The sequence below is a fragment of the Salvia splendens genome, chromosome 12, assembly GCF_004379255.2.
Source record: "Salvia splendens isolate huo1 chromosome 12, SspV2, whole genome shotgun sequence".
NCBI lineage: Eukaryota > Viridiplantae > Streptophyta > Magnoliopsida > Lamiales > Lamiaceae > Salvia > Salvia splendens.
In genome coordinates, this window is record NC_056043.1 from 26918594 (window position 1) to 26932654 (window position 14061).

General features: G+C 39.6%; 2 protein-coding genes across 3 annotated transcripts; both read right to left on the bottom strand.

The window, feature by feature from the left end:
- Positions 1-401: 401 nt before the first annotated feature.
- LOC121758857 (alkaline/neutral invertase A, mitochondrial-like) lies at positions 402-4498 on the bottom strand. The gene is made up of 6 exons (XM_042154269.1): positions 3664-4498; positions 2532-2691; positions 2097-2308; positions 1251-1744; positions 1097-1145; positions 402-993 (listed from the first exon to the last, which is right to left on the bottom strand). Exons 1-6 carry the CDS (start codon positions 4351-4353, stop codon positions 667-669), a joined length of 1932 nt encoding a protein of 643 aa, XP_042010203.1. The 5' UTR covers positions 4354-4498; the 3' UTR covers positions 402-666.
- Positions 4499-6516: 2018 nt separating this feature from the next.
- On the bottom strand, positions 6517-11216 carry LOC121757990 (AP-3 complex subunit mu-like). Of its 2 annotated transcripts, XM_042153432.1 has the most exons (8): positions 10960-11216; positions 10483-10582; positions 10227-10337; positions 9123-9212; positions 8331-8578; positions 7432-7641; positions 7144-7351; positions 6517-6955 (listed from the first exon to the last, which is right to left on the bottom strand). In XM_042153432.1, exons 1-8 carry the CDS (start codon positions 10992-10994, stop codon positions 6710-6712), a joined length of 1248 nt encoding a protein of 415 aa, XP_042009366.1. In that variant the 5' UTR covers positions 10995-11216; the 3' UTR covers positions 6517-6709. The 2 variants fall into 2 exon arrangements, with proteins under 2 accessions (XP_042009366.1, XP_042009367.1); XM_042153433.1 differs by lacking the exon at positions 10960-11216 and having other exon boundaries at positions 10497-10582.
- Between the last annotated feature and the right edge of the window lie 2845 nt (positions 11217-14061).

Genomic DNA, 14061 nt, shown 5'->3' on the forward strand with positions numbered 1-14061 from the left:
TATTTGTCGTGGACAACGCAAAATGGTTTGATGGGGCTATTTTTCATGACAAGAGAGTAGTACTATAATTCCCTCAAAATTTATGAAATTAAGACTAACTTCCCTTTTATAAAATGTAACAGAGTGGAAATGAAAGAATAACAATTGAGATAATATAATACGATAAAAATGGATGAATTCGATAACAAAATATCTTAATATAAAAATAATTGCAAAAGGTATAAACACGAGACAAGGAATGTGCTGAAAAGGTGAAATGGGATAACTAATGAGGAAATAATAAGCAGATAACTCCACCATTTTACTAACCAAACAAGCCTTACAATGATGATTACTGTAAACGCGTACAAACAGATGATTATTCACTTTTCAACAAGAAATGATCAAATGCGCAGTTGTACTAATAAAAGAAATCCAACTTCATAAACATAGAGAAATGGGACTTAAATTAATAGTTCATGAATGTGAATATAATCCTCACCTATCTATTAGGCCAAGCCCACCCTTCCAAAATATAAGAGGGCTCTCCTATTTTCCCTTTGCTATATATCTATATATTAGTATACAACATTTGGCTTGAAAGTTGGAGAAACTACTAACCTATCGTCTGTATTAGCAGTACATGTATACGCATGGTGTTGTTTTGTGTATCTAAGTAGAAATAGATCAGATCAGAATCTGAGACTTGGCAAGCCTGCGCGAGCACTTCTTGCGGGTTGAGCTGCTCAAACCGCAAATACAGTTTTCGAGGATATCGTAGTCTTCCTCCCAGAACAAAAGGGCAGCTGCATCGGGCTTCTCCATCAGGATCTTTGTTGTCAGGTATCCTGCAATAGACCATGTCTGGTACAACCGCGCCTGCTTCCCTATAAACTTCCCACTCCTGGTGTCGTAGTATTCAGGCCACCCATCCAGAGAAAGCCGTTTCTCAGCTATGTCCAGAGCCTTCTTCGCCAGATCCGTCCTATTCATCTTCATGCACGCCAGTGTGAACTAAGTAACAAAACAAACCACCATCTCATGAGACAACGACATCTTCAACCAACTTTCTGTCAAAAGCGATTATCCAAGTGAAGCAAATAAGAGTTATTCTTACCTGCCACAGAAGTGTTGGCCAGGATCCACCGTTATGATACGACCAAGGTCTGCAGAAAGTCCAATAATATTCAGAAAACCACAAGGGATAGATGATATATAAAACTGCATCTATATCGAAGCAATTTTCTGGTAAAGTTGTTATAGGAACTCACGTATTCTTAGGATCGCTTCCAGTGATTATTCGCCACTCCTCTGACTCTACAGCAGGGTAACATATTTTAAGTGGCATTTGACCGATAAGATCATCCCATTTGGCTTCTACCAGATTTAATACAGCCTCATTCTGTCTCGGGGTACCCAGAGATGATACAATGGACCAGAGGTTTCCGAGGGTAAAGAATCTAAAATCCATATGAGCTGGCTGCAAGTTGCCAATCAGATAACCGCCCGTCTCAGGAATCCAATCCATTAACCAATGAGGAATTTGATCAGGGTATATATTAAATTTGTTAGTGGCTTCAGTGGAGTACTCCTCAGTCTTATAACGATAGATCTCATTAATTTTCTTCAGATCAACCCAATAATATTCCCTTATGTGAAACGACAATGCACTGAGTCTATTGTTGATAGCCCTCACCAAATTCTTGGATCCCTCATCTAACGCAAGCATCTCACGAGAGCACCGAAGTGCTGAGTAAAATAAGGACTGAAAAATAAAATAAAAAGGAACCATTCACTAGACTTGAATAAATTTGACCTGCAGTACAAATTGGAACTGCTCACATGCACAAAAATATGAAGCTCTACGAGAGTTGCAATTCATCTTCATTAAACATCAACAGAACATGTATGAATACCATTACTAACTTCGCATTTCCACCATATAAACTAGAAACTATGGAGCTCATAAAGAATAAATAAATAAATATGAAAATATTAGAAATAAAAGGTTCACAAATATTGTGAGATGTGGTAACAACCAAAAGTTGTTGAAGTTTTTTGTCACATTCTAAAATCTGAAAACAAACCATTCTTACGAGGATATGCAGCAAACTTACTTGAATCTCCAGTGGATGACCATGAATACCCATCCGTCGATCTATCATACAGGAACCATCTGTAACAAGTAAAGTGGGAAACATGTCGAAACCATCTGACAAACAGAGATTTAGAATAAGTTTTATCCCTGTCTGAACATCCACTCTTTCCTGCAATCCGTAGTCCCCAGTGAGCTTCCCATAAGCCCGCAGTAAGATAATCCACCAGAGTCCTAGATAAATGATAAACAGTTGCAACATCACCAAAATGAAAAGAAAAAATGAAGCTATTAAATTTTGACAGCTTAAATGTAACAAGCATCGACTAGGCATTTACTGTAAACTGCTGTAACTCCAATATCGCAAGAGTGCAACGAGAGAAGTAAATAGAGAAGAAAAAAGAAACAATATTGCCAAGCAGTGACACTGTAGCTAATGAAGAAACAACTTGCATACCAGAGTCTACAGGAGCTACACGGCCAATAGCTGATTCCCCAAAATCTGGATCGAGAACTTCTTCAAACTTATTATCATCTAGAGCAACAGATCTAACTTTAAAACTTGCTGGCATTAATCCCTGTCCAGGACTATAGCAATCCACCGTTTTCTCCCAACTCTTGAAAATGAAGCAGCATGAATCAAGTAGCCACATCCAATATTAACCACAGATTCATACAAAACCAGGAAAGAGAAGGAACATTAATTTAACAGTTTAAATAGTGAGTTAAAATTTATTATCTGTTTATGTCATTTACATCAAAATTGAGTACATCCTTAAATTAAATAGAAGAATAAAAATTGTGAGCAAATTCCCAATTACATAGAAGATGCACTGAGTAATTAAAATCCCAATCCAACTGTTAAAACAACTCTAACGATCAAGCTTATCAATGCTATCATTAAAGCTACTTTATTTTTATTTTACTTGCTTTAAAATATGCAACAAAGTTTAAGGCTTCAGTCACTTAAGTTTTTATTTCCTGAATCTTGCAGTAGATATTAAAATGTCACACCCTAAAGCCTAATCCCTAAACAGCACCACCATGTGGAACATGGAATCTTGCAGTAGATATTAAATTGATACAATAGCATTAGGCATTGTTAAAAAACATCTTGAAGTCGGCAATCTTCTCCAATTAAAACAATAGAGCTTAAACTGAAGTTTCGTATTTGGGTTTACTTAAAGTTTATAATGCTTTAAGTTATTGAATTTCTCACAGTTTATTCCCAGGCCATGCGAATTTCATAAGACTGACGTTTTATCATTCGACCACTACAACAGATACCTCGACCTTGACTAAAGCTGCTAAGTTGAGAAAAAAAAGGTTTCAAAATTGTTATAGCTTCTCAAAAACCTTCCTAATTTTTCTCCTGTTTCCTTCTCCATACATAAATTTTGACTTGGATCATTACATAAATCTTCCTATTATTCAAAACGAAGAATCTAACTAATCTAAATTCATTGAATATATACATAGTAAGTCCCGATGCTCCATTTTCGAATGTCTAAAACACGAAGTTAGCACAAAACTAGGCATACTCAACAAAAAGAAAACACACAATCAAAAGAAGTGAGAGAGCAGACTACCTGCAGCTGCAAGGTGTGAAGCAAGAAGTTCCTGACAATCTCTCCCTCACCTTTGAGCAGAAAGGCGAAGGCGGATGGGACGAAATCCCTTATAAACACCTGATCGTAGTTAAGCGGCGTTTTGTCATTGGGATCATTCGCCGCCACAGTGCCCACAGGGCTCCCACAATACGTGACGACGGCGTTCCTCAGTAGCTTCCACGCCTCCTTCTCCATCTCAGACTCCTCCTTCCCCACCTCCCTCGAGCATTCACTCTTCCGCACATTTACCCCACCCTCAACCCTCTCATCAGCACCAATTTTCTCCTCTTGCAGCGGCTTCACATTGATGCCACCCTGCACGTAAATTCTATCGAAATTCTTGTCGTTGGCGCGGCTCTCCACCGACGCTGAGAAATTCCTCAAATCCGGCGCAGCTCTGGCAACCAGGAAACGGGTACTCGCCCTATTGCTGAAATTGAAATGGTAGGAGCTGGAGAAGATTCTCGATTGGCCCCATGTCGAGTTCGTCCGACCTAGAATGGCTTTCAAGCCGAAAGAAGTGGGCGCAGAGGTATGCAATTGAAAAGCGGAGCAATAATTGGGATTGGGCAAGAAATTAGAGGATTTGGGGAGAAAAAGGGTGTTTTTGGAGGGCAACAGGATTCTACAACATGGCTTCATGTTGGTGAATTTGAATATAGCGGTCATTTCATTCGATCAAAACAAAATTTAGGAAATCTCAATTTGAGTTGCGAGGAAGATCAGTGGGGTTTTGAGGAGCGAAGATTTAATTAATCCGAAGTGAAAAATGGATTGCAGAAATGGAAAGAAGGAAAGATTTAGCGAAGGAAGCCAATGTTAGATTCTTGGAGACGTGGCAATATTTTATTGGCGGCTTAGCGGCGGCCTTCATTTTCTATAATTCATTAGAGCATCTACTGTGCTTCTGGACATGCAATAACCCTCCCATATTCTTGCCACTGCCACATCATCAGCACTAATATCCTCCTGTCACATTATCTGGACATGCAACTGGACATGCAATAGCCCATCCACATCACTCAATTATGAAAAACAAATAATTAACAATCACATAAAATACGGAATTAAATATACTACACATATACGCAAAATATACTATTTTCATTTAAATTAAAAAGTACATTTAAAAAATAACATAATTTTAAATAAAAACTAACTCTTTGCAATCCTCCGCGCCCACAACTCTTCAATTAAATCCTTTTGGAGTCGAATATGAGCATCCGTTTGACGCATGTCGTCATGTGCTTGGAGGAGGGCTTCTTCATCGTGAGGTACCCCACCTCGTACGTTGGCGGCGGCGACGCCGTGGCTTGGACCTGCTTCATTATCTTCGTTGGCCCAATTAGTCAGTTGTACACCTTCATCTTCGACAATCATGTTGTGCATAATAATACAGACGTACATTATATCAGCAATGCAGTCGACATTCCACAAACGTATTGGTCCCTTACATCCTTTTGGAGCCGAAAAAAAAAAATCTGACGCCGATCCGGGGCCTACAATGGCGCCGTGAGGATCGGAGTGAGAATCGGCGTCAGCCCAAGAATCGGCGTGGGCACGCCGATTTTGACGCCGATTTCGCCGACGCCGGCTATAATGGTTTGGCGTCAGCACCGGCGTCCGCGAAAACTCGGCGTGCCGGTGCCGACGCCGCCATTGGAGATGCTCTTATTTCGTACAAAAAAATAATTTTATATTTATATTTTGGATCGTGTGAGATCAATTTTTTATTCTGTATTACTTTTTCAATTTTGCATTAATATCTTTATTATAAAATATTTTTAACGACGGAACTAGTAATAAAATACTCCTAAAAGAAATAGAATTTCACTTTTTTCGCAATTTTCGCATTGTATTTATTCAAACAACAAAAATAACTATATCTGCTATGTATTCACGGTATCAATTTCATTCAAACGAAACAACAATTTTAAGGGGATCTTATACATGTAAGCAATATTGACCAAAGTCATATAATATAAAATATAATAATCCTAAAATAAATTGGTATAAAAAAGGATAGCGACTAAGTTCATTAAGGTTATTTGTTAGTAAGTACAATATTCACATTTCAAATTATTTTTATAAGGGATATTGACATCTAATATCACGAAATTTTCAAAAAATTGGGTTTTTCCTACGAACTTTAAAATTGGTAAATAATATCACTAACTTTACCCCCAGTTTGTTTTTTCCCACGAATGAAAAAATTCCCACAAATAATATTATGATACAGATTTGTTTTCGTAATTTCTCGACAATAATCTTGAGAGTTTCAAGTTTTTCAATCTTTGAAGATAGTTTTTCTTGAAGCACACCCTCCAAAATTGTTCTTCAATCTATTAAAATAACATGAATTTTTTTATTCGTGGGAAAAAAAATAAACCGGGGTAAAGTTCGTGATATTATTTTCTCAATTTTAAAATTCGTGGAAAAAACTCAATTTTTTGAAAGTTTATTGATATTAGATGCAAATATCTCATTTTATAAAGTATTAATGCATTACGATTCAGCATCATAACTGATTTACCTCTGGGACCAACAATTAGTTATGTTTATTCTTTTTTTTAGAATATTAATGCGTAAATATTCAAAAATTTGGATATTTTATATTGTACACGTGATCTTATTTTTTTTCTGTGTGATTTGCGTAGAAATCCTATCCAAATCGTATCTGAATGCTGAAATAGAAAATGATATGGCAATCCCTGTCTTGAATATGTAATTTTTGAAAGAAACCAAAAAAAAAATAATATCCACTTAACCATCCCTCTCTTCCACCTCACCTTATGATCTTTTCTCTCTTGCTAATATCCAAATCAAATCAACTCCAGAAACAGATTGGAATCAGATATCAATTCCCATCTAAAGTGTGAACAAATATTTGAAACAAAAAAATATCAAAAAATCATTACTATCCCAATCACTTATGGTTAAAAAGCTACACATAACACAAAGGCACTCTGATATATAAATGTACAACAGAAACACAGAAGGGTCACACTTGTATTGCTTCGAGAAATCATGATCTCACTTGAAACTCACCTCCTCTTGTGAGAGCCCGGAAACCTTTATGCGGTCGAGAAAGTGGATTCTTCAGGTCCAGCTTATCGATTTTTAAGCCAGAGAGAGCGACTCCCATGATCCGGAAAGCAACTTGGAAAGTGGGAAATACATGAAGCCGCTCCATACCTGTCTCAAGCACTAAGGTTCCAGACATAGAAGGAGCTTTATCTTTTGGCATCCGCCCGATTGTCCAGGAGCAGGTCTGCAGAAACAAGCAATGCCAAAGTGCAGCAATATTAGCAATCCAATATAAACTACTTCAAGTACCACAAAAATCCTAAATTCATATTAGTATTCAACTGAATGTGAGAAACATTTGTATGTTCAGTTGGTGTCTTCAATATAATGGTCAGATAACTAGGATGACATTCACTACTGGAGAACCCATACCTTGTCAGCAAGAACATTTACAGATCCATAATTTGGAGAAAGATCGGATGACGTGACGCAAGGTGGTAGTCGGAATTCAACTGTAATATTGTCAATTGACTTTCCAGGATCATTCCGAATTCCAACTAAAACACTTATACGACATGTCCCTGAATCTGAAGTGAATTGTGGTTTCACATATATTGGAGTACTCTTCAACTTCTTTACCCTGAAAGGCAATAATGTGTATTTAAAATAGAGTGTAAAGTCTGCATACAAAATGCACGAGCACACTGAGGCTCTGCAAACCTGTAACTCATGAGCTTAAATTGTCCATCAGGTGGCACAAAGGATAAAATCTGGTTTAATTCCCATGGCCGAAGTCTAACACAAGGGTGAAATCTCACGTCATTAAAAACTGAAGGGTTCGCAAACGACAGAGTGAGATCGGGGAGACCTGACAAATTTGAATTTACTTGAACTTCACCATAAATCTCGCATTTCACCAGATTCCCATCTCTAAGCAGAAAGGTGAGAAGGTTAGAGTAATCAGAATGTGATACAATAAACAGATAAAATACAGTATTCAACAGCTGTGTATGTTTCAATCAAGAACATCCAGGAAATATGGTTTGAAATACAATCCGAAAGAAAATTCAGTAATGCTCAACAATTTAATCTTAAAGAAGTTACCAGGGCTAGTTTTCTACCCAAACCCCACAATATCTCTTACAATTAAATGCTCTAATAATTTTTTGAAGTGAGGAGACGATTGAATGACAGAATTAAAGTTAAAGCTAGGCCAAGCTTCTGCAGTTAAAAGATTGTGAAATAGTTTTGAGATAAGAGCAAGAAGTAAAGTCCCTATAAAGAACAAATTGTTTTGAGAAATATAGTGAATAAATGCAAGGTGCATACCACAACCTTCTGTATTAGCAGATGAGAAGTTCCACATTGGTAAATACAGAGTATCTGTTACATTTATGTTTGCAACTTGATTTGGCCCTTTTATCCTCAGAATACCAGAACACCAAAGAGTAGAGTTGAAGACACACACACACACACACACAGAAATTGAAAACTGAAGTGCCAAATATGTGGTATTAGACTGAGAAATTAAGCAGAATTTTCTACGAAATAAAATTTCAGAAATAAATGCAAAGAGAGGTACACATAAGTTTCTCTAGGTAATAGGTATTTCAATGCACCTGTTTATGGTAGCATCCATTTCTTCCACTAGATCAACATAAACTTCATTGGTGGCATGCTTAAGGTCTGTTTTTCTCCATGGAACACAAGAAGCAGTTGCCCCTGGAAGTGTATTGCTCACATTGGACGTGTTACCAGTAACAACACTCAAAACCTTACTAACAATGTTTGGAGGGGCTATCATTTCCCTTAGGATATTAGGTTCTGTTGTTAGAGGGAAGCCATTGTCTATCATCTCATCTAGCAGCTGCAAAGCATTTAGTTCAATCATCTTAGGATTATAAAATAGCTTAGAAGGATATCACATGAACTATAAATGCAAAAACATACAGCAGTACATTGACAAATGACCCATTATTTTAAGCAATAAAACAATTGCTCATAGATAAATAGTTTTTTACTATTTTATGAACATGTGTCCCTTCTATCTATTGTCTAACCCAAGCCAATGAAACTTCTTCTGTAAAAAATTCTGACTAGGCATTTAAGAACTTACAGCAATAAATGTTTCTTCATAGTAACATACACTGAATCCAATATTCAGGATCAATCCCAACAAAAACATTGCAACAGATTCTTTACAATATTACCTGTCACATCACTGCACGATCCGATTTATAAACCATATGTATAAGACCAACCAAATAGACTATTGAATATGCATATGGCATATAAAAAGCTCCACCCTAATGTTAATAACAAATTTTTCAGACAGTGCCGTTATGTGTGCATACATGATACACCAGTTATCTTATATATAACCATCCTGCAAAATCACAGAATATAGATACCTCATAAACAATAACAAAGTTATCCTTAATCAGATCTTCATTCAAGCCATCCAAATAATTTGAAAGAACATCAGCCACCCTGCAAAGGAACTAGAAATCAAACTGTCAAGTGTTTAAATAACATCTGCTCAATCAATATTGAAAATCCATACTACATTGCATGGTGTGGAAGTATAAGATAAGAGACTTTATTAAGAATGTTAAAAAACAGCAACGTGCCAACTTCTGGCAATTTATTTTTTTGATACACGTGTTCTGTTTCTACAGTGCATGCTTGCATGCCTGAATACATTCTTGATACATCTCTTCTAATGATGATATGTACCATATTTGTAACTCTTTGTGGCATCAAATAATTCTACGACATCTCTACTATCACTGTTTTAATGCGTGGAGTGCTAACACAATGCACATAGCCATATGTACAATAAACTCTCTTGCTGCATCGAATAATTCAAATATCATTCCTTTTAGGATGGTTGTGGCATGTAAGAAAAGTTTTACGTTCATTTTTTTAGAGTATCAACGCCAGAACTATGAAGACAGAGTGGTATAAAAATACAGAGCAACAACCAAAACAATGATTTCACATGGCACTTGCAAGTGATGATTATTGTGCTTAATTGAAATTAGTACTCCCTCCATCCCACTCTAAGCGGAGCATTTCTATTTCGGCACGGATTTTATGTAGTGTTGTTTTGAGAATTAAGTGGAGAGAGTAAAGTAAGTGAGAGGGAAAAAGTAGAGAGGGTGATGTTTCTATTTTTAGAAATGTGTCATTTAGTGGGACATCCCAAAAAGGAAAATGGTTCACTTAGAGTGGGGCGGAGGGAGTATAATTTAAGCTTTCAATGGTTTTTTGAAATATGTAGGCTTTCTAATAATAATTTCTCATACATTTAGTTGGCCTAAGTCGTGCATTTTCTATTCAAGCACACAAAAAGATAGTGAGATCTTTAGTTGGTCGCTCAATCCTTCAAGGAATTTATATTGCAAATGGCAGTTCAAGTTTTGGAAGAGGAGTTTGTGAATCCACATTCCCCTTTGTAGAACTGAAAGAGCTAACTGTAGTTAAATAAAAGTATCAGGACCTATGGTACCCACCTCAATTGCCATCAAAGGTGGCATCTCAATTTGGGTGCATGCCAAGAAGGTGATCCCCTCACGAACCACTTGAAATAGGTAGTGGGTGGGTGAAGAAATAACAGGAACAAGCTATAATATCACAAGGGAAAGAAAAACACATACAAAGTAAGAGACATTAAACTAAAATAGGCAATCAAGTTAATGACACACAGATCTAGTGAACCGATATTCATGCAGAATTGACTCGTATCACAACTATTGCCGCTGGGGATACCTTCAAAGAATCACCTTGAGTAAGTATTTGGTTCCAGAACCAATCACATATGGCGCGGTCAACCCTGTGACCAGTAAGCTGCTTCTCAAGCAACACTTCCCTGAAATTTTAGATAATATCAATCATCAGCCTACTCACTCTTGCATTCAGTTACCAAAAGTGAAATCCCATTCTTCAAATTCTACAACAAATTGCTGAAGACTGGAGAATCCATATCAGTTGAAACAGAATTTCCATAAACAATATCTCAAAGCTGGAATATTTGCAGTACATGGTGATTTTCAACAACTTAATAATGCCAGGAATATTAAATCTAATAAACTTTTTCAACAATTTATTTCTGCCAGTACATATTGATTCGCAGTTCTGATAGCTGAATATGTAAAATGTAACCCCTCAAATCTGATCACACCACGATTAATTGACGCATATACCATGAACATAGTTGGGTGGGAAATGAATGATTAGAGATCATACCCGGAATCTGACAGAAGAAAAATACACTGCAACATGTTTCCGAATTTGTTCCTAAATTTTGTAGAGCACTTGGTTTTCTGATCCAATCCGTTTTAAACTCAATTCTGTCTCTCAAATTGAGCTCAAATTAATAAAATGTTGCGATTCGAGCTCGAAGCCAGCGAGATCGCAACGATCACTGCAAGTCACACAGCAAAAGCAAGCAACACCACCTCACGTAGCAGAGTAACCGAGCTAAGATAGATAGATCTGGGTAATTGATGGTTGGACGAATTTTTGATAGTAATAAATGCGGGTAAAACAAAATATAGATCACGACACAAGGAATTACGTGGTTCGATTTACTGAGGTAAATCTACGTCCACGGGAAGAAAGGAGGGCAAGATTGTATTGCTTGATCTGGTTTACAGCTTACAAATACAGACTTGCTATATGATATTTGATGACTAGAGAGCTTTTTTTTTCTCTCAGTCTATCTGATCTAAGTTCTATTTATACATTGAACTAAGATCGTGGCTTACATCACCACTAACTAGGTCGTGGATGTCGTGGAGGTCATGAGATCCTGAATGGGTCCACTATCTCTTTGTTTGGTCCGCTATCCTGCATGAGATCCTGCATGAGTTGACACCACTAAATAGATCGTGTAGTGGAGGTCGTGGAGGTTCTGCATGAGTCCACTATCTCCCAGCTCGGTCGAATACTGAGACCGAACTGCTGAACTATTGCCGAGCAGCTTTTGCCGATCTGAGAGTAGAGCTTGATTGGTCGGCTTTTACCGAGCTGTAGGCTGGGGCCGAACTCTTTGGTAATGCCGAACTGATACTCTTCCTTGGGCTTTGGGCTGATGGGTCGTCACTGCTATTGGGCTTGTTTAGTACGTACCCCATCACTACCCCCCCGAAAAGCGAAGTGAATCACTTCGGCGAAGCGAGTCACTTCGGCATTCTGGATGAAGGTACGGGGGAGGCTGACGTCAGGGGACGTGCCTTGCGCGTGACTGCATTAAATGCGACAGTAAAATCCGGCCGTTGAATCCTGAAAAGGTGGGATTCGAAACGGTGCGATGATTTTGAAATCTTCTCCGAATCTGATAAATACGTCCTTTCTTCATCATTTGAACACTTTTGCTATTGCTTCTTCTGCATTCTCTCTGTTTTGCGTAAAAATTTCCTTCCGCTTGCAAGAATTTCTTCAGAATTTCTTCAGACTTTCAAAGAGTAAGAACCATGTCTTCTTCTTCTTCTTCTGAGTCAGGTAGCGGTAGGAAAGGGGGTAAGGGGTCTTCTAGCCGGAAAGAATCCGGGGAGAAGACCGTAGAGTATTTTCACAGCATCTTGAGTAAGGATACTGTGATATCCCTACACGAAAAATATTTTTTTCCTGGGGGGAAGGTTGCGATTCCCGACGATCTTCATAGGGCTGACTCGCCGCCGGAGGGTTACGCCACCGTTTATGAAGCCGGCTTGGAATGCGGGCTTCGTTTCCCTCTTCCCCCTGCCTTTGTAGAGCTGCTTGATTTTTTTCAACTCCCTTTAGGTCAGGTGACTCCGAACTCTTGGAGGCACTTATCGGCCTTTGCTACCGAACTGCGTAGGCTAGATAAGGATCTGTCTCTGAGGGCAATCCTTAATTTTTTCCAGTTTAAGAGAAAAGGATCTTGGTTTTACTTGATCCCTTTACAGCCTTTTAGGGCCTTCTGCAAAACCAAGTGGCCAAAGTGGCAACATCGCTTCTTTTTTTATAATAGGACAGCGGCTCCGGGCTTTCCCTGGAGAGGGCCGAAGTCCGTGATTCCTCATCCTCGGTTAGAACCGTTGGACGAGCTCGAGGGCGAGCTCAATAAGATTCCTATGATTAGGAAGCAGTACCTGGAGTCTGAGCTCGTCAAGGGCGACTTCGTGTTCGACTCCTCGTCTTCGGACGAAGAGACTGAGGGTGAGGACTTCTTTTTTGTGCCTTACTGCTTTTGTGGCGAAAACTAACCTTGCTTTCTTGCTTTTTGGCAGTGAACTTGCTAAATAAGATTAGCCGCAAATCCTCCGAGCTTAAGGAGCCGGAGAAACAGAAGGCTACCAGCTCGGCGCCTGATGCCGAGAAGAATCCGAAGAGGCAGAAGACCTCTTCTTCGGATCCAAAAAAGCCGGAGTCCACTTCGGCAAAGGGGAAGGGGAAGACCCAGAAGCCCCCAAGAGCGCCGGAGAGAGACATCGTCTTGGCGCCCCCTTCGGAGCATGTCTGTGAGCCTTTTGCATGGCCAACGGACTTTGCCGAGGTAACTTCTCTTCTTGATTCTTTGGCTTTGCTTCTTTCCTATGTTTTTTTGGTGGCCCCTCTGTTGACTCTTTCCTTTTTCCATTTTCAGAGGAATAGCATGCTCAGCAAGCTCGTCGCAGTCGAACTCTCTAAAGCGTCCAGCGACTATGCTGAGATGCAGAGGAAGTTGGCGGCTGCTCGTCACCAGGCCGAACAGGCTAAGGCAGACTTTGAGAAGGCCAGAGCTGCTAGGATCTCGGCCCAGGATGAAGCCCAGTTTGCCAAAAACCAGCTCATCATCCAGCGAGAGCAGACGAAACGGAGGGATGCTGCCGCCGTGGTTGCCCAAGGGGAGGTTCTCCGTGCTTTCGCGGAGAAACTCTTTCTGAGCAATCAATTTTCGGCCTTTGTCGGTGATCTGCTGAAACTGATGACCGATAATGCCGAGCAGGGGCCCGAAGTCGTCCTGCCGCTGTACGGCCGAGAGATAGCAGCTCGTCTCCAGAGTCTGCCGCTCCTTGAGGAGCTTGCTTCGTCCTCGGTCCTGCTTTCTGCTGACCGAGTTCGTAGTTGCCGAGCTGACCGGGACGAGAATATGGAGGCTATCTTTGCCTCCTTAGGGCCAGTTTCACCCGCTCCAATTTTCCACGGAGAGGGTGAGACCGAGCAGCTTGATCAGCAGACCGGAGACGGGCAGGCCGAGCAAGAGGTGCTGCAGATCGGTGATGGGGGCACCGAGCAGGCTGGGGGGAGCAGGGAGGCCGAGGCTGAAGCTGAGGCAGACAAGGAGAAGGAAGCTGAACCTCACCGAGGAGCCGGAGACGAAGCTGGCGGAGTATGATTTCG

Bases quoted from the DNA above. Each gene is read 5' to 3' on its own strand.
- LOC121757990 (XM_042153432.1), bottom strand. From the start codon at position 10,994: ATGTTGCAGTGTATTTTTCTTCTGTCAGATTCCGG. The intron at 10,583-10,959 runs GTATGATCTCTA...CTAAAATTTCAG, and splicing joins TTTCTTCTGTCAGATTCCGG to GGAAGTGTTGCTTGAGAAGC. The intron at 7,642-8,330 runs GTGCATTGAAAT...CTTTCTGCTTAG, and splicing joins ATGGATGCTACCATAAACAG to AGATGGGAATCTGGTGAAAT.
- LOC121758857 (XM_042154269.1), bottom strand. From the start codon at position 4,353: ATGACCGCTATATTCAAATTCACCAACATGAAGCCATGTTGTAGAATC. The intron at 1,146-1,250 runs GTGAGTTCCTAT...GACTTTCTGCAG, and splicing joins GGAAGCGATCCTAAGAATAC to ACCTTGGTCGTATCATAACG. The intron at 994-1,096 runs GTAAGAATAACT...TTTGTTACTTAG, and splicing joins GGCCAACACTTCTGTGGCAG to TTCACACTGGCGTGCATGAA.